At 39.4% G+C, this 25841-nt stretch overlaps 1 protein-coding gene across 1 annotated transcript; it reads left to right on the top strand.

Moving 5' to 3' along the window:
- The first annotated feature begins 2354 nt into the window (after window positions 1-2354).
- On the top strand, window positions 2355-25578 carry atp2a2b (ATPase sarcoplasmic/endoplasmic reticulum Ca2+ transporting 2b). Its single transcript, XM_068573911.1, has 24 exons — window positions 2355-2940; window positions 3297-3314; window positions 3453-3535; window positions 4832-4936; window positions 6660-6798; window positions 13348-13428; window positions 14242-14327; window positions 14842-14997; window positions 15145-15286; window positions 15565-15731; window positions 18176-18264; window positions 18504-18606; window positions 18743-18874; window positions 19002-19121; window positions 19329-19547; window positions 19711-19834; window positions 20028-20239; window positions 20466-20686; window positions 20808-21010; window positions 21267-21352; window positions 21443-21576; window positions 21824-21941; window positions 22093-24131; window positions 24538-25578. Exons 1-23 carry the CDS (start codon window positions 2823-2825, stop codon window positions 22357-22359), a joined length of 3123 nt encoding a protein of 1040 aa, XP_068430012.1. The 5' UTR covers window positions 2355-2822; the 3' UTR covers window positions 22360-24131; window positions 24538-25578.
- The last annotated feature ends 263 nt before the right edge of the window (window positions 25579-25841 follow it).

The following is a 25841-nucleotide window of genomic DNA, read 5'->3' as shown; positions in this document are numbered from 1 at the left end:
ATAAACACATGGCCAATGTTAACTTTGACCCCTGAGGTAAATATCGCGAGACTTGGCTTGTTCTCGCCTTTGAAGACGTCATCTTAGCATGTGACTTTTTAATTGAGTAATTTATTAATATATATATATATATATATATATATATATATATATATATATATATATATATATATATATATATATATATATATATATATATATATATATATATATTTGAATAATGTAATAACAAAAACAAAACAAAAAAGGTAATTAAATGGAACATCTCGACAGACAAAATATAATTATCCTCTTTGACTGCTGTTGTCACAGTATATTTTAACCATATGATTTAAATCCTCTTATGAAATATTCAAACTCTGCAATTCAGCTCTTTGAGCTAGTCTATTAAGTGGTGAATCTCAGAGAACTTTTGCACACAGCCTAACTTCTGGACAGCTTTTACATGTTTTAAAATGTAGTAATAATGTTTTCATGTGTTTATGTTTGGAAGAGGACAAGGAAAAAGAACACTACGGACAAATATTTACAAAGAGTTCAGATATACGTCTACCTGTACTTATATTTTTGTCCACTCGAGAGCAGCAAAATCACATGAGTGGAGGAGTATTCCAGCTGTATTAAAAATATATATATTCAAATGCCATGTTATTTTTTCAGGTTATGGTTTGTAATTGTGTGACTCTCCGAGCAACATTTTTATTATTCAAGAAAAACAACATAAGTTATCGAAAAATATAAAGTCAAGACAAAATCAGATTTTCTAGGTGGGCTTCAAGAACAATCAATGAATAATCAGAGCCATACATCAACTGAGCTTAAAAATGAAAAATCGTTATATGTTTCATGCCGGTTAGACTACAATTTATCTGATTATAGGGTAATACTCACTGCCTTTCTGTATAGACTGTGTGATTGTGCAGGTTTACAAGGACTCCCTCTCTACTCTCCTTATATCACTGAAATAACATCACTTAATCATTGATACATATGTGTTTACTGTTAACCAATTACATGATGCAAAGCATAATCTATATAAAGAAGTATTTGTCAATATTGATTTACAATAGTGACTCATCATAATTTGCTATGACTCATAATGCCTGTCAGTAAACGCTAAAAGCAAATTATAGTTGCAATGGGATTTAGCATTCCCTGAGGAGAGTGTTTGTGGCTTCCCCCAGGACACCACTACAATGACGGATTGTGGTTGACAAGAGGTTCAACATTTAGCCCTCTCTTCTTGGGATGGCCATATAATGTCCACTTGTACTTTTTCATAGCACCTTATAAGGTGATCACGTAGATTTCTGCTGAAAACACAAAGCCAAACATAGACATCCAATGGAAAAGGACTCTGTTTCACACAAGTCCAACTCACAGGATGTGCAACATTTTCTTACAAAATGCTGAAGTTACTTACTGGTGATTCTTTATGGTAAAGACTAGTGCAGCTAATTGGGCTTTGCTAGATGAAAAGCACAGCGTATGTATATTTGAGTTGAGTTACCATTGCTTTTTATAGCCTGTAGCCATGAGAGCATGGGTGAGTGTCAAGTCCCAAGTTGAAAAATCACTTAATTCAGTGAGAACCTTTTTCATGTGACAACCCAGATGACTTAAAATAATCCCAAATATACGGTTCAAATTACAAAAGTCTCATAACTTGGTGGACAAAAAGCATTTCTTTTCTTTGTTTTGTATTTTCTTGATGACTATGAAATCCTTGTGTGAAGTGTGTCTTTCGAAAACTCTGGATAACGTATTTATGATTGCTTTCGATGTCTTTCTTCTTTTTTCTTGGAACCATATGATGACCAGGTGAAAAAAGGTTAGACATGTGACTACACAATTTGACTGCATCATTTCAAAGGCACTTTTAAGATGCAGATACATTATTTCTGACCCCATGTTAAAGCCCACAGAGAAAATGGTTGGAACTGACACTGTTGCTCTTACGGAATATTCTCAGACAACTCCAAAACCACTGACAATGATGAGACAATACAAATATCGACAGTATTATCAAGGATTTAGCTGGAATCCTTTCATCAGCGGGGGAATATATTATTATGTTGGTGTCTGTTGTTGTATTGTTAATTTCCCCCCAATATATTATCGGCTGTTTGGGAAACCAGCTGGGCTGATATTTGGAAAATCTCGCAGAAAATATAGAAAACACAAATGTAGCGTCAAATGACTCGATCCCTAGCTCCATTGTCGTGAGGGTGGAGCAGAGCGAGGAGACAGGAGGATTTCCGGTGTATCCAACCAATCAACTGTTTCCACATGCGGACACCGAACACCGCATTCGACGCACGCGAGAACTGCAGCGGACAAACGCGATTGGTGCCGACGAGGACGCTGGTGACTCCGCAACGCGCAGATAGAGCTGGTTGAAGGGATCCTTACCGCAACAGAGGCACATGTTTAAGCCAATTTGCTGCTTTAAAAGAAGAGGGCGATATTGTAAAACCGAGTTGAGGCCGCTACGTTGATATGCGTTATTCGTACAGGGTCTCAAAGGAAACCTAACGGAGTGCACCCGGATAATTGAAGCCCAACAGTTAGCTCGCGTTAGCCTGTTAGCTGTCCGTTAGCCCCGGAGCCGCTATTTCGTCCACCGGCACCTGCACGCCTTTGCTTTCCGGTGTTATAGCTAATTACTCCGTAATAGTCAACACTGGGTTCCCGCTTTGGTGCTTCAATAATTCAGTTCAAGTCACAGTGGTAACACCAAAAAGGAGGGAGAGGACCGCGAGAGGTTGACGTTTGGGGACCAGCAGTGCGACACAGGCGCTGTCCTCAAGTGGCCGTTCACCATGGACAACGGACACACGAAGACGGTCGAAGAAGTTTACAGCTTTTTTAACGTGAATGAAAGCACCGGTCTGAGTTTAGATCAAGTGAAGAAACAACGGGAGCGATATGGACCAAACGGTAAGGAACTGGTTCATGGCTTTTTGTTAAAAAAACAAGTAACGTTAGCCGCACTGTCCCGATGTCACGTAACGTTATGGCCCGCGGCTAACGATTTGTAACGGACAAGACGCAGAACAAAAAGAGAGGTTGTTGACGTCACGATCTGTATGGTGATTTAATTGGCACGCATCTTTTCTGTGACACTCTTAGTAAACAACGTATCGCCCTCTATTATACTATGCCTCTGTGTTTATGTCGCATCTCTAATGTCACGGTAATATTATTGATTTGTTATGTTTGATCTACCGTTACTGCAATTTAAATACCTGGTTCTCCATCTCTCTTACCTGCGGTCTGGATGGGATGTTCTGCAGAATTGCCGGCTGAGGAGGGTGAGTGCACTCAAGCACAATCCATAACCTGTAATCCTATATGTTAAGAGTCTCCCATTATGATTTTTCAATGAAAAGGAAACCTTGTTATTCATGTTTTATTTTGAAATGTATTTAATTTATTATCTCGTTTTCTAGGTAAATCTCTTTGGTCACTCGTGGTTGAGCAGTTTGAAGATTTGCTCGTGAGGATCCTTTTACTGGCTGCCTGCATATCCTTTGTAAGTACAACACATATTTTGTTAGCTGTACAGGTGGTTTGTGCAGTGTTGATTCAACCAACATTGACCAGATGGAGTAAAACAAATACCAAATCACCCATGCGACTTGTCCACAGCCAGGTCATATGTCTTCTTCTATATGTTATTAAGATTGGTAATAATGAAAGTCATTTTTTTAAAGGGGTTTGTTAAACATTTTTGACCCCATTTGATAGAGATTATCAAGAATTCCGTAAATAAAAAGACATGATCATCCTTGGCAATAAACAGTTCTGATTCTGATCTTGAAACTAATATCCATGTCACTTGATTGGTCTCTCTGGTACTTAGATGGAATATCCAACATGATCTCGTTTGGCTGGTAAAGGGTGAAAGGGGCAGACGCCTGAGAAGTCCATATGTTTCTCTGATGATTTCATTATTTTTTGTTAACAGTCCACACTTGCGATGACTGAAAGTCTATCACAATGCTCAATATCCAGGTTTTTATATTGTCATCTTGTATTCAAGATGACAGTTCCATAAGGGAACAGAAATAACTTGTGATGCTTGTGGTGTTGTCGCCAGTGAGTGACAGTCCCCATTGTAGTTTGTGTGTGACAGTGTTGGGTAACTATCATATGGGTCTATTTGTTTGAGGATTGGCTGTTGGCCTACTGGCTGAGAATATCATCAGTCACCAAGGCATGGCGATGACAGCCAGCTACGGTTACTGAGCGTATAACTCACTAGCTGTAGTAGAAGACTCGCTCTCAATTAAAGAAGCCTGTGCAGATAAATTTACATTTATTTTAGCGTGAAAACATTTAGGCACTTGGAATTGAATTTGCTGTTTGATTAGCCATGCTTAAATAGGTTGAGAGTAGGAAATGGAGAGGCTATTATCATTTGGTTTGACACACTTTACTTCTGGCACAGATTCTAAAAGAGGAGAAAGTGGTTACACACTCTTGTTTCTCTCACGTGTCTTTCTTGGCCCGACTTCTGTAATACTGGCAGAAGCTGGCATGGTATTTATTATGAATTATTAAATGATTGTTAGATACCTTAAAATAACTGGACCAAAAATGTCAAAGTGAGGTTCTGGCACAACTTGAATTACTAGAAAGGTGCATGGGAAAGATATTGGGAGGACACCTATAACAAACCCCATAATTACCAATGTCCAGTATTTATTTCTGGTTGTTCTTTCGGGGTGCAGCTAATATTATCCCGGTGGGACTTAAATGATCAGTATAAACTGTTTTAATGTATTTATTCACTATTCATTTATTTGTCTCTGTTTTGTGTGTTTAGGTGCTGGCCTGGTTTGAAGACGGAGAAGAAACCGTCACAGCCTTTGTGGAGCCTTTTGTTATCCTGCTTATTCTCATAGCAAATGCCATTGTAGGAGTCTGGCAGGTAAACAGATTGCATTTACAAATCTGTGACGTATAAGTTAAAAAAATATATGTATATATACCATTTATTTTTTAGCCAATTATTTATGTATTGTTACGAACCCTCATAAATAGTTGCCTCAAAAGTGGTGACGATAGCTTTTTGCGAATTTAAAATGATCACCTACCAGTGGATAGTAAGATGAGCTTTGGTTAGGATGTAACTTTCCTTGGGGGGCTAAATACAGGAAACTAATGCCTTCGGAAAAAATATAGAATAGAAAAAACGTCAATAAACGATGATTATATATTATCTGGAAATAAAATTGATATATAACATTTCTCATTCAGCCCACGGATACAGAACATATCTTATTCAACCGTCAGTGTAAAAACACACAAATCTCATACTCTTCATCTTGTTTACGTCACACTGTGGAAACTTGGCCTGCCCCACTTCCTACTCACTTGATATATTCTGGTCCATTTTCATGAACCTGTCCTTTCAGGAAACCTTTTGACAAAGTAGGACAACATTTAATCTTCAAGATTGAAACAAGCTATCAACTATGATCATTTATAATGATGCTTGTCAGGAGGTATTTTTATGCTTCTATATTTGTATTTGCCTGCAGATGCTTGGCTTTCCTCCAGGATTTACGGTGTCTGTTCTTTTGGAGAATCAGTATTTATTTGTCAACATACATATACTTGTAGTCAGGAAGCGAATGCAGCAATGGTCATGGATGGAGGCACTCAATGGGCACACTGAAAAATGCATTTTGTTTCCCCCCCTGACTCATAATCGCTGGGTAATATCTACAAATGATGAAACGTCTCCTGTTGGTCAGTGTGGAATAATATTTGCTGTAGATTTTGATTAAGGTTATTTTTTCTTTATCTGGTCTTAGATCAAAATTATGTTTCGGCCAGTGCAAGTGTCTTCTTGGATAAATGTCTAATAAACTTCTTTGAAGAATAATCTTCATGAGTGTGGCAGGTTGAGTGTGTCTCTGCTGGATGTCTTGATTAAATACTTGCTGAAAGTCCTGCTGAGGCTTGTGTGTAAATGTGGACTTGTTACAGTAAATGTTTGATTGTTGGCTTTCTTTAACCTTGATGACCCTCACCTTTACTGGCAGCCATTTTAATGACTGTATCCCTGTTGCTATTCAATACAAAAGACTTTAATGTCCTGGGGTTGTGTGCCCTGTCTTGCCATGTCTTGTTGAAAGCTGCCTGACAGGCTGAAGGCTGTCACTGAAACTGTTCTGTGTGAGAGCGATCTGTCAGTCATGATGAAGTCAGCACTAACGGAAAAGTGCAAGAGAAGAATGATCAGGAACTAAAGAACGTCATTGCACTCGCATGCATGATTCTCGTGTTTTGGAATAGAAAATCTTCATTGTTAGGTTAACTCGGAGGTTTATTGTTTGACATCTGAGAAAAGAACCATGTGACCGAGGCATGTCACAGCCTTTCCCAACATGTCCTTGTGTTGACATAATTCTCCTCCGCTTGCAATCCTAAATCTTTGATGTGCACTTTGTATATTTTGTGTTTTATGGTTTTGCTTATCTAAAGATATGCTACTAATCCTTCTATTTTTAATTATTGTGCTCTAACTAAAACGGCATATCTGAGACTTTGCTTTGTCTCTGTTTTCATCCAGCCCTTATGAAATGCTCAGTGTTTGTGTTAAATCTACTTGTTTTTAAAATGTTACCCCTTCAATTTCCACTCAGGAGCGAAATGCAGAAAATGCCATTGAAGCGCTCAAGGAATATGAGCCAGAGATGGGGAAGGTGTACCGCCAGGACAGGAAAAGTGTCCAGAGGATCAAGGCCAGGGACATTATGCCTGGCGACATCGTGGAGGTGGCAGGTATGGTTAGAAGTATATTATGGTTAATTTGGATTATTTGAAGTTGGGTTGTACTAGGTACTTATCCATAGTATGTGTATTACATGGTGGTCGGCATGCCCCTGTTTGGAGAAGTTTTGAAGTCTTGACTACCAATACAGGAGCAAAGTAATATAGAACTGTGGCAGCGACACAACATATTTTAGCCACCTAAAAGAAAGGCTCAGTTTTAGTGATCATCATTAGTTTAAATGTATGCTATATTTAGAATATTGGCCTGGGAGCTGAACTAAAAGTGAAACGTATAAAGAAGTTTCAGTTTAATTGCTTGTTGGAAAGGGCTTTCTGATGAGATAAAGTGGTAAAAATATTCTAAATAAAGCATACAGAAAAAGCATACAGAAAAAACAAGGCTGAAAAAAACAAAACAAGACTTCTCCACAGCAGCACATTACTTTTGCTCCGTTCTTGGGACTCATGGCTGCCTCTCCAAACTGGGTGTGTGTAGACCTCCATCTACTGTAGGTAATACACGGATGATAGAAACTCACACAACCCCACTGCACATGCAGGCTCTTTAAAAAATAAAAAACATTTAAACATGTTAAATTGTTTAATCTTATAAGTAGCTCTTTCTAGCTTTTCTTTTTAACATGAGCTGATAAATTGATGGCTATACTTCAAAACACTGATGCTTTTAGTGACTGTAAGAAATGTAGAGATGGCATTGGTCATCCACTCTGTAAACACCAAGAACAGTGTTATGACGTTCACTTTACACAGTTTTAAACGCACACACATAGCTGATCCTTCATCCTGTTCATCCCCCTTAAATTTTTTGGATAATGGAATAGTAGTAAAGCAGTTATGCAATACAAGAGCAAAGGCCCAATCTGTTTCCCAAAATATTTTTCTCCTTTCCTAACCTCAACTTGAATAGCACCACATATGTTTTTGGCTCTTGCATCACTGCTGGTCATTTCTCTTGTTTTCTTACTGATCGTCCTTTTCAGTGGGCTTCTTTCGGTCTTTTATCTTCTTGTCCATCTTTTTTTCTTTTTTTTTCTGTCTCTGGTATTGATGTAGCTTTCCATAAAATAGGTATTTTCTTTGTCCCAACACAAAGGTTAGTGAAGTAGAGTAAAATACTTCTTTATGGTGGTTATAATATTGTCAAGCTAAAATAAATGGTTGTGGATTTGCACACTGTTGTTCCAATGTCTTTCAGAGTCGATGTTGAGTCACACTCTGTAACTTGAGTCAGCTAAAATTAGATTTTCTTGTTAAATCTCATTTTGACTTGATTTTTATAACTTTTGTGCAGCAGTATATTGTTGGTCTTAAGGATAGTTTTATTTTAAATAATACATATTTCTTTTTTTTATTTTTTACAATGAATCAGTTGGATCAAAACCACAATCTGCATAATAATTGGCATCTAATCTATGTTGCAGCAGTTGTACAACTATCCATTTCTTGCCTTTCTACAAAAAACTGAAAATTAGTGACAGAAAAAAAGCAACTCAAAAACGAGTGAGAATTTAATTGTTGGACCTACTATCTCAAAAAGTACCTTATCATATATGAATGAATATATTAACTTTATTTTTTATTCTGTTTGATTATTGAGAACCCAACCCTAGTGTCATGTACTACCACAAGCTTCTGCTCAGTTTTTAATGGTGCAGCTTTACAAATTGGTCATCATGTGGCTACTATAGCCTCCTCAAGATGTCAACACAAACTGCTGTACTTCGGACTGTCTTATTTAGTAATTAAAGTAGGACCACTCTTTGTCTTGCTGCCACTATTATCCCATGTTTAGAGTCATATATAGATCATTTAACCTGCCAACTCAAAAGTTTTCGTGGGACAGTAGCTGAATCAAACAAGCAGGACTACATGATTTATATAGCGTTACGGCCATTTAACTTCCTGTCTGCTGCAGCAAGCTGTTTACATACATATGGTCCTGCATCTGTCGCATGGGTCTCTGAGGTGACGTAAGTAATGACGATGGAGTTGGTTAACATGTTGCACAGTATCTGCAGAAACTTCCGTAGTTTACTTAGCTGAAGAGCTCTTTGTGCATGTGTTTGTGTTCGCAGCGGCGGGGAAACTAACTCGTGGACCAGCGAGTTGAAGTGTGATGATTTATGAATGTAATGCCACGTGTGCTGCAAAGTGTCTTGTCAGACCAGGCATATGGTTTATGTCCTTTGGGTACTTTTAGATGTAGAGCTGCGATCATTTTGCCATCCCAAGCGCAGAAGCTCTGTATGAGCAATTGTTTTTAAGTGGTTTGTGGAAGTCTGTGTTCCGAGTGTGTGAATTACTGTTTCTGGGTCCTGCTTTGTGTTGATAATATTGCTTTTTCAGTCCATTTTTTTCAGTAAGAGATCTTGCAGGCAAGCAACGATTACCATCTGAAACATTTCTCAACATTGATTGCTTACTTGTCACAGTAAAGAGTTTTGCTGCATTTCATAAACGGTTTGTCTTTATGCAGTATTATGAATTGAGTATCATTGACTACAATTTAGCTTTTTTCTGTGTTTCTGGGTACAGCATCAAATGACACACCTGGCCCCTTATGCATCGATAGCATAGTTCTGTAGTAGGATGAAATAGGAATTACAATAATACAATTCTTCTTAAAGTGGAAGTGGACTACTTCTGCTGAATCAAGAGGTTGTCAACATCTGGAGAAATACTTTCATGGGCAGCATTGAGCACATCCCTCAGTGGGGAAAAATGGGTGAAATGACCGTAAGACGTCAATGTCCATGTGTATTAAAGCTACTTGCAAAAACCCAAGATTTCTTTTGCGGTTTTAGATTTAAAAAATACTTTCACAAAAAACCTAATTTAACTGTGAGGGTTCTTAGTTTCCTGGTTATCTGTGTTTTTTTTCTCCCGACTATGGCACGGTTTCATTAAAAACCTAAAGTGAGTTTTTTTTATTTCTGCCAGCACTCTACTGAGGCAGAAGTGCCACTTCTTTGCTTTTGTTTTACCATGCAATTCTTTACTGGACAAGATGTTCTTAGTTTGTTGCTAAAGTGACAGCCTTGACCCTTGTAGCAACAACATCCTGTGCTCAAGAAATAAGAGTGCCATTTTCTTCCCATTACTATTTCTCATCCTCTGATTTAATGCTTTGGCTGTATGGAACTCGTATGTGTATATATGCAAGACTGATTCCCTGCTGTTATTGTGACTTGTGGTTTTATTTTAACCATTAACATTGTCAGAGATGGCATGATACAATGTTATGTTTAGAAAGGGTACAGATTAAATTCATAAATCGTTTGTGCTCCAGATGGCCACACGGCCAGATTTCGTCTCTTGTGTTTGGAGTATAGGATAATCTGTCTATTGTCATCACCCAAGCTATTTGTCTATGCCTGTCCTCTGCTGACTGTCTATTCCACTTGTCCACCCTCTTTACTTATTTCTTTGCCAATGTAAAGGCTTCATTATTTGAACATGTAGCATATGCATTGCACAGTGTCATGTGTTTGTCCAAGTTATGGTTTGATCGGATATTTTCTCAATTCATAAGAGTGAAGAATACGTTGAGGCCTGGAGGAACTTATGAAAGGTCCCAGAGGGCTGCAGACTACGTGCTGGCACATCAGGGAGCCCTACTCTCTGCGAGAGAAAATATACAACCTTTTAAGAATGACTAGACTCCCCATGATGAATAGTTGTGTACTATGTAACCTGGGCTAAAATTCAAATCAAAGGATTTATATTGGTACGGTTGTTTTGACTCATTGCAAGAATCAGGGCTTATAGTTTAATGTTTTTTGAAATCAAAGACAACCATACCAATATAAATTGACATGGAGTAGGGTAAGACCATGGTTAGTGGGAGGAAGGAAAGGTGGAAATGCAGACATTGGATACAATGTGAAAAGTATCTACAAACTGAAGGGATGTTATCACATTAAGTGTTTGCAGACTGACTTTTGTCCCTCACTCTAGGGAACACATAACACAGATATATTCCTCTGTTCACATGGGAGAAAGAGGTCCATATCCCCAAGGCTGTCCATGCTCCCAGAAAAATAAGAGCATGTGATGTAACATTAAAGTCAAGATTATGTCACTCTTAAGTGGAAACAGCTGCAAGTTCTGGGTCAGTGCAGCAAAATCTGTAGATTATTGCAAAATAACTGTATTCATTGTGTGCAAAATGGCTTGTAAAAATATCAAAGTATACATTAAATACAATAATTTTAATTCCATTACAAAGGTTTACACCTGCTAATTTTAAACACATTTTACCAAGTTGCTAGTGTGTAATTTATAATTGTTATAAAACATAATTAATTCATTATGTCTATTTTTTGTTACATTTAGTTTTTACAAAGTTAGGAAAGCAATAAGTCAAGAGGATGATGCCTTGCACATAAAAGAATGATCCCAGTCTCTTCCACACAGTATTATTAATCAAACACTAACGGCCAGATATCAGTCTCCGGACTGAAAGTCAGATCGGTGTAGCCCTACGTATTATTTCAACTCATGATTTGTTCTTTGAAATCTAAGAGTAATTTAATTTTAAAGGCTGTAATAATTGATAAGTCGTATAATGTGTTCTTGTGTGAAACTATTCTCATTGTCTATAAAAGTGGATTATTCTACTCGCTATGCCCTTATTCCCTCCACCAATGAGTGGCAAGTAGGGTCACTATTACTTTGACGTAGGAGGTTTTCTAATTGGTGACTATTTGCAGGAACCTTCCCACGGGGCTTTGAGTCTTAAATATTTCCAGCGACTGCGGTTCCTTGTCGTCTTCGCGTCTTCCCTGATGCTATGCTTGTTCATCTTCTTTAGTGTCGCCTGTCTGTGAGGGGGATCTAGTTTGATGTTAGGGAGGCAATGATGAAGTGGCATTGACGGCCTCTACTCAAGTGAAGGACCAAATTTGGTGGTGCAGCTGGTATAGTCCAGGAGAATTATCACTTGCCATGAACTCAAAATTCCCACATGTTAGTGCATTTACAATAATAACATAGATCTTTGGGTTACGGTATAGTTTAAACTATATTGGGTGGAATATACTCCAGTCTGGCAAACTCATGTGTTGTCGGAATAAATGAACAGTTTGTCACCCTGTTCATATTTCAACTCCTATTACGTAGAGTGGATTCTCCTGGCTTAAAACTGAAGTTTTTATAATTTCTCCTCTCCCAAATCCAGCAGCACGTTTGCAAATTATCCAAATAGTTTTCCCATTTTTGGACCCTCGTTTTGCAGAACTCATCTAATCCCCCTTCCCATTCTCTCGTTCTCCCCCCTCTTCCTCTCTGCTCAGAAGTACCCTGGAGAGGCCCAAGGGTTGGTTTACGTGTCTGTCACCACTCTGCACTGTCTACAGAGCGATCTCTTTAGAGCCTCTGGGGGATTGCTCGATATTACTTTTAGCTTCACCCTTTCAATCTGTGTGATGTCTTACTTAAAGCTGAAAGTAATATTTTACTTTAGTCTAACAGTGGCATTTTGCTTCAGCATGCTTTTTAGAATTTAATTAAATTGTCAATATGGGGTGTGACGGGGACCCTACGTTGGCTCAGTCCTAACTTTGACAGTGCAGTATTATATAGGAACATAATAGTTTCAAGACTTAAATGTACTTTGACAGATTCCTTTTCAAAACATCCTTGCAGGTTATATTCTTCCTAAATCTGACTTCTCAAGAGATAATGTATTGCTTGTTTGCTTTTCCACTCCCATCCCATAATGCTTTGAAATGAGAGAACTCATGGAAGAATATCACTTAAAGCAGATGTGAAAACTGAATGTCAAACATGGTCTAACGTTTAAATACTTTTTTCTTGAATCAAAATACAGAGCTGAGAGTCACCTTTTTTATCTGCCCAGATCAGACTCAAACTGCATGTGAAATCCAAAAAAGTAAAACCATTTGATGCCCTTTTAAGCTATGTTAATAAACGCTAGGGGCTTTAATGGTACTTATCGGCTCTCTGAGGATAAACTTGTTTGGAATTTGGAATATATTTACATTTTACACTTGTTTTACGAGAGATTGATAAACCCCTGTGTTAGTGGAAAGAATGAGCAGCAATCTATTTGCGTCCTGTGTAGGAGAGAAGTGGAACATTCGTATTTTTTTTAATGCATGACTTTCCCTTAGCCTCTTTCCAATACATAACTTGAGTTTGATTTTTTTATCACTCCCAAAGAGCATGAGTTAGGTTAGTACAGCATCGATTTTATATTGACGCCTTCAGTGTGTGTGTGTGTGTGTGTGTGTGTGTGTGTGTGTGTGTGTGTGTGTGTGTGTGTGTGTGTGTGAACTTGCTTTTTTTGTTTTTAGTGCTTATCTTGTCTTATCTCTATTTAAGTATGATCTCTTTTCACAAAACATGGTTAATTACAAAGGTTTTACAGTATTCAAGCAATCTGAACATCCCTCGTCTACTTTTATTGCGGGTATTGTGCAAAGTAACCATCTACTTGTAGTTGTGCCATTTACAGATGCTTTTAAAATCTAAAGAGGTTCTTGGGTGTCTCTTATGCCTTGTTTCTGTTCGTAGTTGGTGATAAAGTGCCCGCAGACATCAGGCTGTCTTCTATCAAGTCAACAACACTGAGGGTCGACCAATCTATTCTCACAGGTAAACCCATTTCTTTATTGTTCACCATTTTTTTGTGTGAGCTACTATCTCTTTGTTTGTGTCTCTGTGCAATTACAAATGATTATATCTTTTGAATGTTTCCCTTAATAGCTTACAAAACAATATATAAACCTAATTTCTTGACCTGCCTTTTGATCAAACTAAAGACGCAGACTTAGAATATGCAATGTCCTCTTTGCACATGGCTGTTCAGTTAATAGTGAAGCAAAAAGTGTGAAGAGAATAAGAGGAAAGGTGAATGGATGCATTTCTTGATGGATAATTGGACAGTGGTTTAGATGGAAGAGAGAATATTGCAGGATATATGCATGAGAACAGAGGTTTATGTGAATCAAGTCCGTAAGTCGCTTGTCTTCCTCTGTTGCCTTAATTGGTAGCAAATTCCACGGGATATTTTAGTGTTTCAGCTGTTTTTTCCGTCTCTTCTCTTCCCATTCATGGCCATAGGGCTTGTCAAATGCTCACCGCCCTACTCCATCAGAACAGTGCAGACCTTGCACAGTTGATTAAATGCATCCACACACACACACACACACACACACACACACACACACACACACACACACACACACACACACACACACACACACACACACAAAGTATAGGCACATGTCAGATATGGGGGTTGAAAGGCTTTTGCAATGCTGTATTTGATAATTGTCAGGCCTGCACAGTCAGCTGCAAAGCCATTTCCGCACACATCTGCCCTAAGTGTCATCCAAGAATCACAACGACCACTTTTTTCTCATGTCTGAAGTTTCCCTCATGTCTTTTTGTTTCCGCTTCCCGCAGGAGAGTCTGTGTCTGTGATCAAACACACTGACCCTGTGCCTGACCCACGTGCTGTCAACCAGGACAAGAAGAACATGCTCTTTTCTGTGAGTGACTCACAACACCATTTAAGTCTTTACAATATTATTTACACTTGTGTCTGTCTACACCTATGAAGCCAACGTTCTGCTCGGATCTTCTTACTCGACCTCTTTACTTTTTTATTTCCCTCCACAATACCTCTTTATATCTGTTTGTCTATTTAAGAGTTGTTTCACATTTGGAAGGTAATGACACAGGAATTCATGTCTTTGGGTTTTCAATCTTGTACAGGCCAGGAAACGTACAATAACATTTCTTTCCATTAAAATGAACGCGTCTGTGTTCGAGGGTCTACGAAAGAAATTGTCATATGTGCTTCCATGGAAACTACTACTGTTTCTAAACTTTATTTATGAATGGAATTCATTGACTTGATGCATGTTGATACTTGCTGCATGTTGAGCCTCCACTCTGTGTCTTTGTGACACATGTCTCAGAATAGTTGTCTAACTAGTTGTACCCCTATGCCCAGAAGCTTGATGGGGAATGCTGATCTGCTTTGAACTTCTCCACCCACAGGGCACCAACATTGCAGCTGGTAAAGCGATTGGTGTGGTAGTGGCCACAGGAGGCAATACAGAGATTGGCAAAATCCGAGATGAGATGGCAGCAACGGAGCAGGAACGCACACCCCTGCAGCAAAAGCTGGATGAGTTCGGACAGCAACTATCCAAGGTAATTCATGTTACACTACTCACTCCCTTTGTTTCTTTTTGCCTTTTCGTTAAATGTTAATAAAACAACTTCTGGAAATCACGATTAATTATAATTCTTAAAACTGATTTCAGTTATGCTTAATTGTAAACTAATGTATCATTTAAGGTTATTACACTGATCTGCATTGCTGTGTGGCTCATCAATATTGGACATTTCAATGATCCTGTCCACGGAGGCTCCTGGATCCGAGGTGCTGTCTACTACTTCAAGATTGCTGTGGCTCTGGCAGTTGCTGCCATCCCTGAGGGTAAGCTGCAGAGCTACAGTACACTCATGAAGCCTTACCCTTGACATGCTCGATGCCCTGAGAGATTCCTATGCTTTGCCTTCATTCTGACTGCAGGACAGTTTTTTTACTGTGTACTTCATGATGCAGGGAACTGAATATCATTATCCTCAGTAAATTAATGAATGAATGAATGAATGAATATAAATATGTTGTGGTTTTCTTTCTTTCACTGCTGATCTCCTATCTTCTGTGTTTTAATCCTCTTTTCTTCTGTGGTTTTGTTTAATTCTCACCAGGTCTGCCTGCTGTCATCACTACTTGCCTGGCTTTAGGAACACGGCGCATGGCCAAGAAGAATGCCATTGTCCGCAGTTTGCCGTCTGTGGAGACCCTTGGCTGTACATCTGTCATCTGCTCTGACAAGACTGGCACGCTGACCACCAATCAGATGTCTGTGTGCAGGGTAAGAGAAAAGTGAACAGTGACAAAATGAGAGCAGAAACCTGGAACCGGTCAGCAAAAGTTGGATTGTGTTCGTTAATGTCTTCATGTGATTATAAACACAATTGCAAACCGAGGGATCATCCCTTATAGGTTAAAAGGATTTCTATGCATTTGATTAAACTGTGAATCAGAAATCCTATATTTACATCACAGACTATTGGTTGCTAATTAATACAGTCGTTTTTAAAGTAGGCTCATTAACCTTCAACTCTGTCTCTGAGTTCTATTGGTGAATGATGGTCTAAGACATTGTTGGCTTGTCTAACCATATTTATACAGGTTTAAGTGTAAATAGTTGTTGTGTACGTCGGAATGTCCGACTAGGTTATCTAAACATTCATATTATACAAGCATAACAAAAGTCTTGTATCATAAAATAAATGATAAGTTGTCAGAGAAAAATGATTGAGCAGCAATGGTCATAACCATTACTCCATGCTGAAGAACAGAAGCTAAAATGCCTGCCAGCAAAGTGTGATTAATGAGCACTCAGTGACAAGACATCAATGTGTCTCACTGGATGAGTGAATTAAAAGTTTTGCAAATGTGACCTGTAAGTGAAATTTAGTGTTTTTTTGGGACCATTAAAATATTACGGTGTGCCACTAAATAATTTTAACGGAACGTAGTGGGCCCTTTGCAATTAAAGCTTCCAGTAAAATTGAATTAAGTTGTGAATCTATGCATGGCAAACACGTGGTGTCACTGATGGCTGTGTATGGCGGTCTACATCCTCCCCAGATTAACAGTATGGTGACAGTCAGCCCAGCATAAGAACTGAAAGAAAAATCAGTCAGAAAATATGTAGAATATGAAATGTGCAATAGTAGCAAAGCCTGGCTATTTGCCTGACACCTGAGAATCTTTCAAGTGTAAACGTTTCACTTGAAAAATAAAGAAACCTATGTGGCTTTTAGCGGACTTGTTGAGCACTAAACACGGCTAATAATATATCTATATATCTCTCTGGATGGATGGATTTAGGTGTTCACAATTAAAGAGGAAATAAATAAACTATCTATTTACTGTATAGTCTAGTTTTACAAGATTTGTTGCTCCCCAGTTCATTTTCTGACGATATATATTTCTTCCCTGCTCCATCCCTCCAGCTTTCTTGATTCTTTATCTCGTGGGTCTTCAGTTCCCCCTCCTTTCTTCCATCCTCATATCTCTCCCCCCCACCCCTCCTTTTTTTTTGTTCAGGCAGCATGCTGATCAGTATGCAGTAGTTAGTCACTTGCAGCAGAACCAGCAGTAGAGTTGCATAACTGACCTTGTGTTGAAAGATTCTCTCTCTCTTCCCTGTATATTTCCTCTTCCCTTGCTCATCCTGCACAATTTTCAAGTCAATATTATGTTTAGCAAATTTTCAAAGGCCTCATTTTGGAAACCAAAGGATGCTATTCCTGGCCATTTGAAAGTCACTGACGGATAAGCTTGTGCTTGACTCATCCAAACATCTTCTGTCTGAATAACAGTCCCAAAATGTGGTACCCTGAGTGACTGAATGTTTCTCTCTCAATCCAATTCCTTTTTCGCTCTGTTTATGGAGGGGGCTACTGACATCACTGCTTCTTCTTTTTTTGTGGACTCTTGCTGGGGCCTGAGAGGAGTTTAGCCATAATGCCAGCTCATCATTTTATTCAGATATTTCTATTTTCATCCTTGTTCTTTCTCTGTCCCGCTCCTTTCAATTTTGGGCAAATGCAGTGATTTGTATGTAAGAAAGTGTAACGAGTGAACGCATATGTATGCGTGACATCTATGGTAACAGTTTGAATGTTAACTGACTCGAAACCTTTTTTTTTTTTTTTGCTTTGGTTTCTAATTTGGTTTCCTATGCTGATATCAAAATGTCCATATCTTTTATGACATTTCCACCATTGGGTGTAATTAAATTATTCCGTTTCACTTTCAATTGAAAAACGTTGGCTGCATTTATAAAGATCCTAAATAAACCAGACTCTAAAAGCAACCTCCTTACCCAAAGGTTTGGATACTCAAGGTCAAACTATTTCCGCCTGAGAGTGATTCACTTTCATACACTGTATTTATGTGGTGTGACTGCACATAGAGGAATTCTGTGTCTGCCTTGCTGTAAGATGACATTTATGGACCCTTCCCACCAAAGTACTCGGTGTCTGCTTTGGCTCAGCATTTCATTATTATACTCTTCTCCATGCTCGAGTGACTCATGATATGAAGGTTTCTTTCCTCGGGATGGTAGTCTGCTGCCACCTGCTGGATGCAGAAGCTCTTCTTTTTTTGTCTGTCCATTGTCTTTTTGGCATTCAGACCTAATTATACGATGGCATGGATAGAGCACTTTAAATGTGGCTCAAAAAAACGAGGTTTTGTGAAAGTGTTAAGTACTAATAGTTTCTACAATGTTTGTGTTTCCAGATGTTTATCATTGATCAGTCACAGGGCGATCAATGTTCATTAAAGGACTTCACTATTACTGGCTCCACATATGCCCCAGATGGAGAAGTGTGAGTATATAGTTCATACGCCTGCGCTCTACAATGTGAAAATGATGCATGCATAACAATATAAAATCCCACTGATCTAGAGGTTATAAGCTACAGTGAATAATTATTTTTGCATCACTTTAATTTATTCAGTGTGGGTCACAACATTTTACACATACAAACCTCTTCCCTGCCTTGTTTTTCATAAAAGCTGCACAATTGACTCTCGGTGTTCACTGTTTCCATCTGTGTTTTGTTAGGTACCATGATGGCAAACAGGTGAAATGTTCCCAGTATGATGCTTTGGTGGAGCTGGCCTCTATCTGTGCTCTCTGTAATGATTCCTCATTGGACTACAATGAGGTTGGTAGTGAATCTTTTTCCATGTTAACGGTCACATAATCCTTACGTGGCTCCGTTAACAATGGCTTGCATGTTTTGTGTGACCGTTTCAGAGGAAGATTGACCAAATGCCTTTTGCTTTTCTGTGTGCGTCTAGACCAAAGGTGTGTTTGAGAAGGTGGGTGAGGCCACAGAGACGGCTCTCGCATGCCTGGTGGAGAAGATGAACGTGTTCGATACAGATGTTAAAGGCCTGTCCAAGATTGAGCGAGCCAACGCCTGTAATTCTGTATGTAACCCTAATATCCAATACAACGTTGAACAGCATTTTTCTTTTTTACTTGAATCAAATGAGATAAAACAGTCCAAATGCAGAGAAACTAACTGCCATTGTTTTTTTTTATAAAAAAATGTAGGTGATCAAGCAGCTGATGAAGAAGGAGTTTACATTAGAATTTACAAGAGACAGGAAGTCCATGTCTGTGTACTGCACTGCTAATAAGGCCCGGTCCTCAGTTGGCAAGAGTTTCGTAAAGGTACAAAATTGACAATCACTGTTTGGATTTGATTCCAATGTGGATACATGCACAATCTGACGTTAATGGTGATATTGACTGAGATATGGTTGAGCAGCTTTTTTAATTGGTTTGCCACAAATGTTACAAAAGACAGCATTTTGCTTATTGATAGTAACTTGTAGTTTCCTTTTGTATTCTCATCCTGCTGTCAATGCCTGCTCATAGGGTGCACCTGAGGGAGTGATTGACAGGTGCACACACGTTCGTGTAGGCAGTAACAAGCAGGCCATGACTCCTGTCATCAAGGAGAAGCTAATGTCTGTGATCAGGGAATATGGAACTGGCAGGGATACGCTGCGCTGTCTGGCTCTCGCCACACGAGACCAGCGCATGAACAAAGATGAGCTGAAGTTGGAGGACACCACCCGCTTTATTGACTATGAGGTGAGAGCTGGGACAGATTTCTATGGTCGGTGAAATCTTTTGTGTCACTTTAGCTCTCCAAGTTCCTCTTCAGGTGTGACATCGCTGACTGTCAGCATCTCACCTTTCTAAGTGACAATAAGCAAAATAATCAGATTGTTGTTTCTATTTTTCTTTCTTCCAGACTGACCTGACATTTGTTGGCTGTGTGGGCATGCTGGATCCTCCCAGGGTCGAGGTGGCAGCCTCGATTAGACTCTGCCGTCTTGCAGGCATCAGAGTAATTATGATCACTGGAGACAATAAGGGTATGTACAGTCACATCTGCTTAGAGGAAACTTGACTTGCTCAAATTGTAACCTCTTGTAACACACACACACACACACACACACACACACACACACACACACAGTAAAATGGTCACACAGTTGTGCATACTTGCTTGCATTCTAGGAAGTCTTGAGAAGTAAATGTGCTTTTTTTTCTCTCTCCGTACTACAGGGACGGCAGTGGCTATCTGCAGACGTATTGGAATTTTTGGAGAGAACGATGATGTTTCCAGTATGGCATTCACTGGCCGAGAGTTTGATGATCTGTCACCTGCTGCACAAAGAGAAGCTGTGGTCAAGGCCCGCTGCTATGCACGTGTTGAGCCGTCTCATAAATCCAAGATTATTGAATATCTGCAGTCCTATGATGAGATTACAGCAATGGTAAGCCAATTCACCTATTCAAAGTGCGTTTAGGACTTCTGGCAGGCTGATCAAACGTTTACTATGTACCATCCGTTCGATAGTTTTTTAAACATGCACAGATTCCTCCTCAACAAAATAATCTTGAAATAAAAAAAGATAAGTTCCTAGCAGGATGTATTTATTCATATATATCGTTAATATGAAATAGTTTTTCATAACTTTCTTGATTTCCCTTTCAATTCAGACTGGTGATGGAGTTAACGACGCTCCTGCTCTCAAGAAGGCTGAAATTGGGATTGCCATGGGCTCAGGCACAGCTGTGGCCAAGTCGGCATCTGAGATGGTGCTCGCGGATGACAACTTTTCCACCATTGTAGCTGCAGTCGAGGAAGGCAGAGCCATTTATAACAACATGAAGCAATTTATCAGATACCTCATCTCTTCCAATGTAGGCGAAGTTGTCTGGTAAGGAGTCAATATACACACACACACACACACTCTATTCCCTCTACAACCGTATCTCATAAAATACAGACATCACACAATTTTTTTCACTCTTTTATAATCATGCTGCTTCTGTGTGTAGCATCTTTCTGACTGCTGCTCTAGGGTTCCCTGAAGCCCTGATCCCCGTGCAGCTGCTCTGGGTCAACCTGGTGACCGATGGTTTGCCTGCCACTGCGTTAGGCTTCAACCCACCAGACTTGGACATCATGAGCAAGCCGCCACGCAACGCCCGCGAGCCCCTCATCTCCGGATGGCTCTTCTTCAGATACCTGGCCATTGGCTGTAAGTGGTTGCCGTTTTTCGTGGCGTCAACTCAACAGCAAAGAATTCGGGTCACCATACATAAACTTGTACTTCATGCAATATCTGCCGATATTATTTAGTTTAATGGGCTGGTGAATGTCAACCAGCAGGCCATTGTACACAAGGACAGAATGTATTTTAACAAGGGAACATCTACTCACAGTTTCTTTGATTTATGTAGCCAGACATCAGTGTCTAAATGTGTGAATGGCGTCTTTTTTGGTTTGATCAACAGGTTACGTTGGTGCTGCTACTGTTGGTGCTGCTTCCTGGTGGTTTGTTGCTGCTGAGGATGGTCCAAGGATCACATTTTACCAGCTGGTATGATTTACAGCCAAATAACCACCATCATGCTAATTTTGTAAACTTGAACACAAACATTATTTGCTGTTTGCTTTAATCTGTTCATAGAGCCACTTCCTGCAGTGCAGCCCAGAGAACCCAGACTTCAAGGATCTGGACTGTAAAGTGTTTGAGTCCCCTTACCCAATGACCATGGCCTTGTCAGTGCTGGTCACCATTGAGATGTGCAATGCCCTAAACAGGTTAGTTTGAGCAAAGCATCCTTCCAACTGTTATTGCCAATAAATTGGCAGCCAACATGTTACTAGTTTTTCTCAATGTCTCTGCTACAACATCCTGGACTTCATCTCCATTTCCACTTTTGCACACATACGTATGTCTTACATGGACGAATAAACACACAATACGCAATATTCACAAGTTCATAAGTACTGGCTTTGAAGTCAATGAGTGTGTTTTTAACAAACATGTCCATGTCTTTTTGCTCAGTGTGTCAGAGAACCAGTCCCTGCTGAGGATGCCTCCCTGGGAGAACGTGTGGCTGCTGGGAGCCATCTGCCTCTCCATGTCCCTTCATTTCCTCATCCTCCATGTGGAACCTCTCCCAGTGAGAAACCTTTCTTTTAGTTTGACAAACGGTTCATGATACTGTGAGATGAGTAGTGAAAAGCGGTGTTGTAATGTCTGCCATTTCTCACAATTGAGGTGTGTACCATGCAGACTGAACCTTGATCTTTGTCTCGTGTGCTTCTTTTTAGATCATCTTCCAGATCACCCCACTGAATCTGACACAATGGCTGACGGTGCTCAAGATGTCACTGCCCGTCATTCTACTTGACGAGATACTGAAGTTTGCCTCCAGGCACTACCTGAAGTTTGGTAAAGAACAGGAGAAGCCAAGCAAAGGCTGCTGCCTGTCTGCATGTATGGAGGGCATCTCCTGGCCCTTCGTGGCCGTGTCCCTCCCCTTGGTCCTCTGGATCTACAGCACCGACACTAACGTGGCCGACATGTTCTGGTCCTGACTGACTTGAGCACAACCTCAACTTTTCCATTTCCTCCCCGCCCCCACCGTCATCACCTCCCTCTGTCCTCTCCCCCCCTCTGCCTTCCTCCATGTGCATAGCTTGCGAGTGTGCGTGTTTGTAGAGTTAGTGTGTGTACTTGTGCGTGCCTACCGTGTGTGTACGAGAAGGACCAACTTTAACACATGAATTGAACAAATGGTATAAGATGTTAACATTGAGAAGTCACCTGTTTTGAGTTGGTTAGGATTTCTGAATGGGTGAGTGTTAGAAGACCATCACTCCTGTAGCTGTGGACTTTGTTGCTGGTTTGAAAGAAAATATACTGTTGCCAGTTCTTTTTTTAATTATTATTGTTAATATTGCCTTTCAGGTTTATATTTTTTATGATTTGGGGAATATCAGTTGTCTTATGTCACTACAGTAACTACAGCAAATATTTTTTTTTCGCTTCCCTCTTCATGACAAACTCATGATATCAGAAATCCATTGATCTGTACAGAGATTGATTTTTATGCAACCTTTTATGTAATGGCTTCGTCAAACGACCAGTGTGTCTTAGACATACCGCCTTCATTTATTTTCTCATGTTTACCATTGTGTCTTCAGTATAAACTCAAAACTCTTTCAGAGAGGACAAGCTCCGTGTGGCGGACGAGGACAGGGAAAGGTTTGGGAGTGAACGTTTGAATGCTTTGCTTAAACAGAAAAAAAGAGAAAAAACCTGAAAACAAAAGCCGCATGTCCTGTGACCAAGCATGAACTGTATGTGGTTTCTCATTCCTAATTTAATTGTGATTCCCCCATCCCTCTCCTCCCCATGTTAGAGTATACATTAACCTCATGGATGTTTTTTTTACTACAATGATTTGAAAACAAGCCAGTTTTTCTGCACTGGGCAGAGCACAGCTACCTCAATATGATAAAAAAAGATATTTTTTGCTCATCTCTAGATGGTTTCCTAAACGGTCTTGCTAAAGTGTAACATCTGAGGTGTGCCCCTATTTACTTGTGCAGAAAAAGATAACAAAATGTTCCTTCCCTCTAACAATTTTAAGGATATGTTTTGTTTGTATTGATTTTTGACTCATTAACTTTATTTGTGCTTTGCTTTGGAGACACAACCGAGTGGGGATGATGTATATTAATTACCATCTCCATGGCGTTTGATTCAAAGGATGGTAATATAAAAATCCTAAGAAATTATTGCCGAACGTAGTCCAAATGAACTTGGATTACAAATAAGAACCCAAAATGTTGTTTTTTTTACTTCAAGGAAAAATACACCCATAAACCTTTGAATCAAAGTGTTTTCTGTCTTTATTTAATATGATTGAAGCCAATGGCTATCAGCATTACTCATATCCAATGTTTTTTTTGTATGTGCATATGTAATACTTGAATACAAATCATTTCAGACACATGAATGCTTCAGTGTCCTTGGCACAACATGACGAGCAGGAGATATCCTCAGCACAAAGATCTTGTGTCTATTTGACTCTTACAGGCTTTAATAGTTGGCGGGTTTAGTTCGTGCTGGCCACCCTTCGTGGCGGTGCGTACATGTTGAAACAGAGTCCATACAGTCAGCTGCACTAATCTCAGACCACTTCAGCTTAATTATTTTGTGTCAATTTCCACAAGTGAGAAAATTCTAAAGCATGTTTTTCTTTTGGGTAGAAGCCTGGGCTTGTTTGTGTGTTTGTGTTCCACTTATAACAACTGTGTGCTTTTCTTCCTCAATGCCTTCCATTGGCTCCCCTGTCACTAGAGTGAGTATCAGTTTGCTTTGTTCACACCCAATCACTTCATTAGAATCTAATGAAACTCCACAGCACCCTGGTTTGCAGAGAAACATTCTACCGTTAAATAGAGAAGCATTTTGGGAAATGTTTTCCGATAACTCGAAAGACATCAAGGTCACTAAAAGGAGTTGTAAAATGTAGTTATTCTCATTTAAGGTGTGCGAGGGAGTGATCATGTGTTGCTGACCTATCAAAGATATCCATTGATTAGGTGTTGATTTTGACCACGTTCGCGATTGTGAATGTCACTGCGTGCTGTTCTGTTCACCACTCTGACACTTGCCTTCAATCCCCCCAAAAGTCAATATATTGGATCTTAATAGTGTGGTTTTATCGTGTTTTGTACTAACGTTTTTTTTTCTCTCCCTCATAGGTTGGTTCTCTTAAAAACTTTGCAAATTTTAAAGAGTGGGTTCAGAGGCTGGAGCACTGTCCAGCATGTGTGCTCACTCTTAACTACACTCACCTCAGACACCGTGATGACCAGCAGTGTGTGTGTGTGAGGGTGTATTCTTGCACAGACAAAACAAAAAAAGGACATATTTTCACAGTAATGAGACCAAATACATAAGGGTTTACTTAAATGTGGTTAGGCTGGAAATACACTTATCTTTGCCCCATGCACCACAACGCACACACACTTCTTAACACACTTATACCTCTGTGTGCAGATACTATATCGATACGACACTATTCCAGTTTTTTTGTGTGCAGGGGAAGTTTTCAACACCCTCAACATTCCTTCTTGCATGAAGATCTTATTTCCAACTTTCATGGTAGCTCGTCACGTAGAGAATCTTTAACTGGGTTGAATGCTCTTAGCTGTACGTCAGTGTACAAAACATTCATGCATGCGTTCCAGCTGTATGTAGGCTTTGCAATTTGTATTTATAGATTATAATGTATAATACTCAAATGACATACTAAGATGGTTTTAAGATGGATATATCGTAGATATGTAAATCACTGTTTTTATTGTAACGGTTTGAGTAATTTGCACAATATTGGACATGGAGAGATGACTCATGCTGAACTTGACTGTGCTCTACTTAAGTTTTTTAACTTTAATTTTCCCCCTTTGACAGCTGTAGGCCGATCACTGATCCATTTACTTTCTAATGAAGCAGTCCTTTGCAATGAGGACAACAGACACTTTGATTCCTTGGTAATCCTGCAATACAACAGTGTTGTCTTATTGCCTCTGCATTATTATTATTATTATTATTAATAACATGTATCTTTATCAACTGCTGTAAAACTGTGATCTAATGTGAGGGGGCCTCAGGCCGGCCCCCTCAGCGACACCTGATCGAAGAACAATAACATGTAAAGATGATCATTATTGATGACTAATAATGGTTGTACATGCATTACTGAGGTTGTGGTTTCAGGTAAATAAAACATAGTATTTGAATTGTGTCCTTTGGCATTCTTGCATATCCACGAGGTTGTTCCAAAGTGTTATACAATCATATATACAATTAAAACACCAATGCAACTGTTTTAATAGTTTAGGAAGGTTCTGCAATGAGAACTTCAAAAAGTATATATGCATTTTAAAGTGGAAACTGTGTCAAGATGGAGAAGCTGCTGTTTGAACAAATAGTTTAAAAATATGTCCAGACACGTGGTGTTTCGCCGCTGGGTGGCAGCGTTGGGTTAAAGATACCAACAGCA

The sequence above is a fragment of the Clinocottus analis genome, unplaced genomic scaffold, assembly GCF_023055335.1.
Source record: "Clinocottus analis isolate CAN_PGR_092001 unplaced genomic scaffold, fCliAna1.0.p SCAF_13, whole genome shotgun sequence".
Classification (NCBI taxonomy): Eukaryota; Metazoa; Chordata; class Actinopteri; order Perciformes; family Cottidae; genus Clinocottus; species Clinocottus analis.
This window is presented reverse-complemented; position numbering and strand designations above follow the sequence as displayed.

Coding starts and splice junctions, on each gene's coding strand:
- atp2a2b (XM_068573911.1), top strand. CDS start 2,823: ATGGACAACGGACACACGAAGACGGTCGAAGAAGTTTACAGCTTTTTT. Junction 15,732..18,175: donor ATCAGATGTCTGTGTGCAGG/GTAAGAGAAAAG, acceptor TTGTGTTTCCAG/ATGTTTATCATTGATCAGTC. Junction 19,122..19,328: donor TTGGCAAGAGTTTCGTAAAG/GTACAAAATTGA, acceptor GCCTGCTCATAG/GGTGCACCTGAGGGAGTGAT.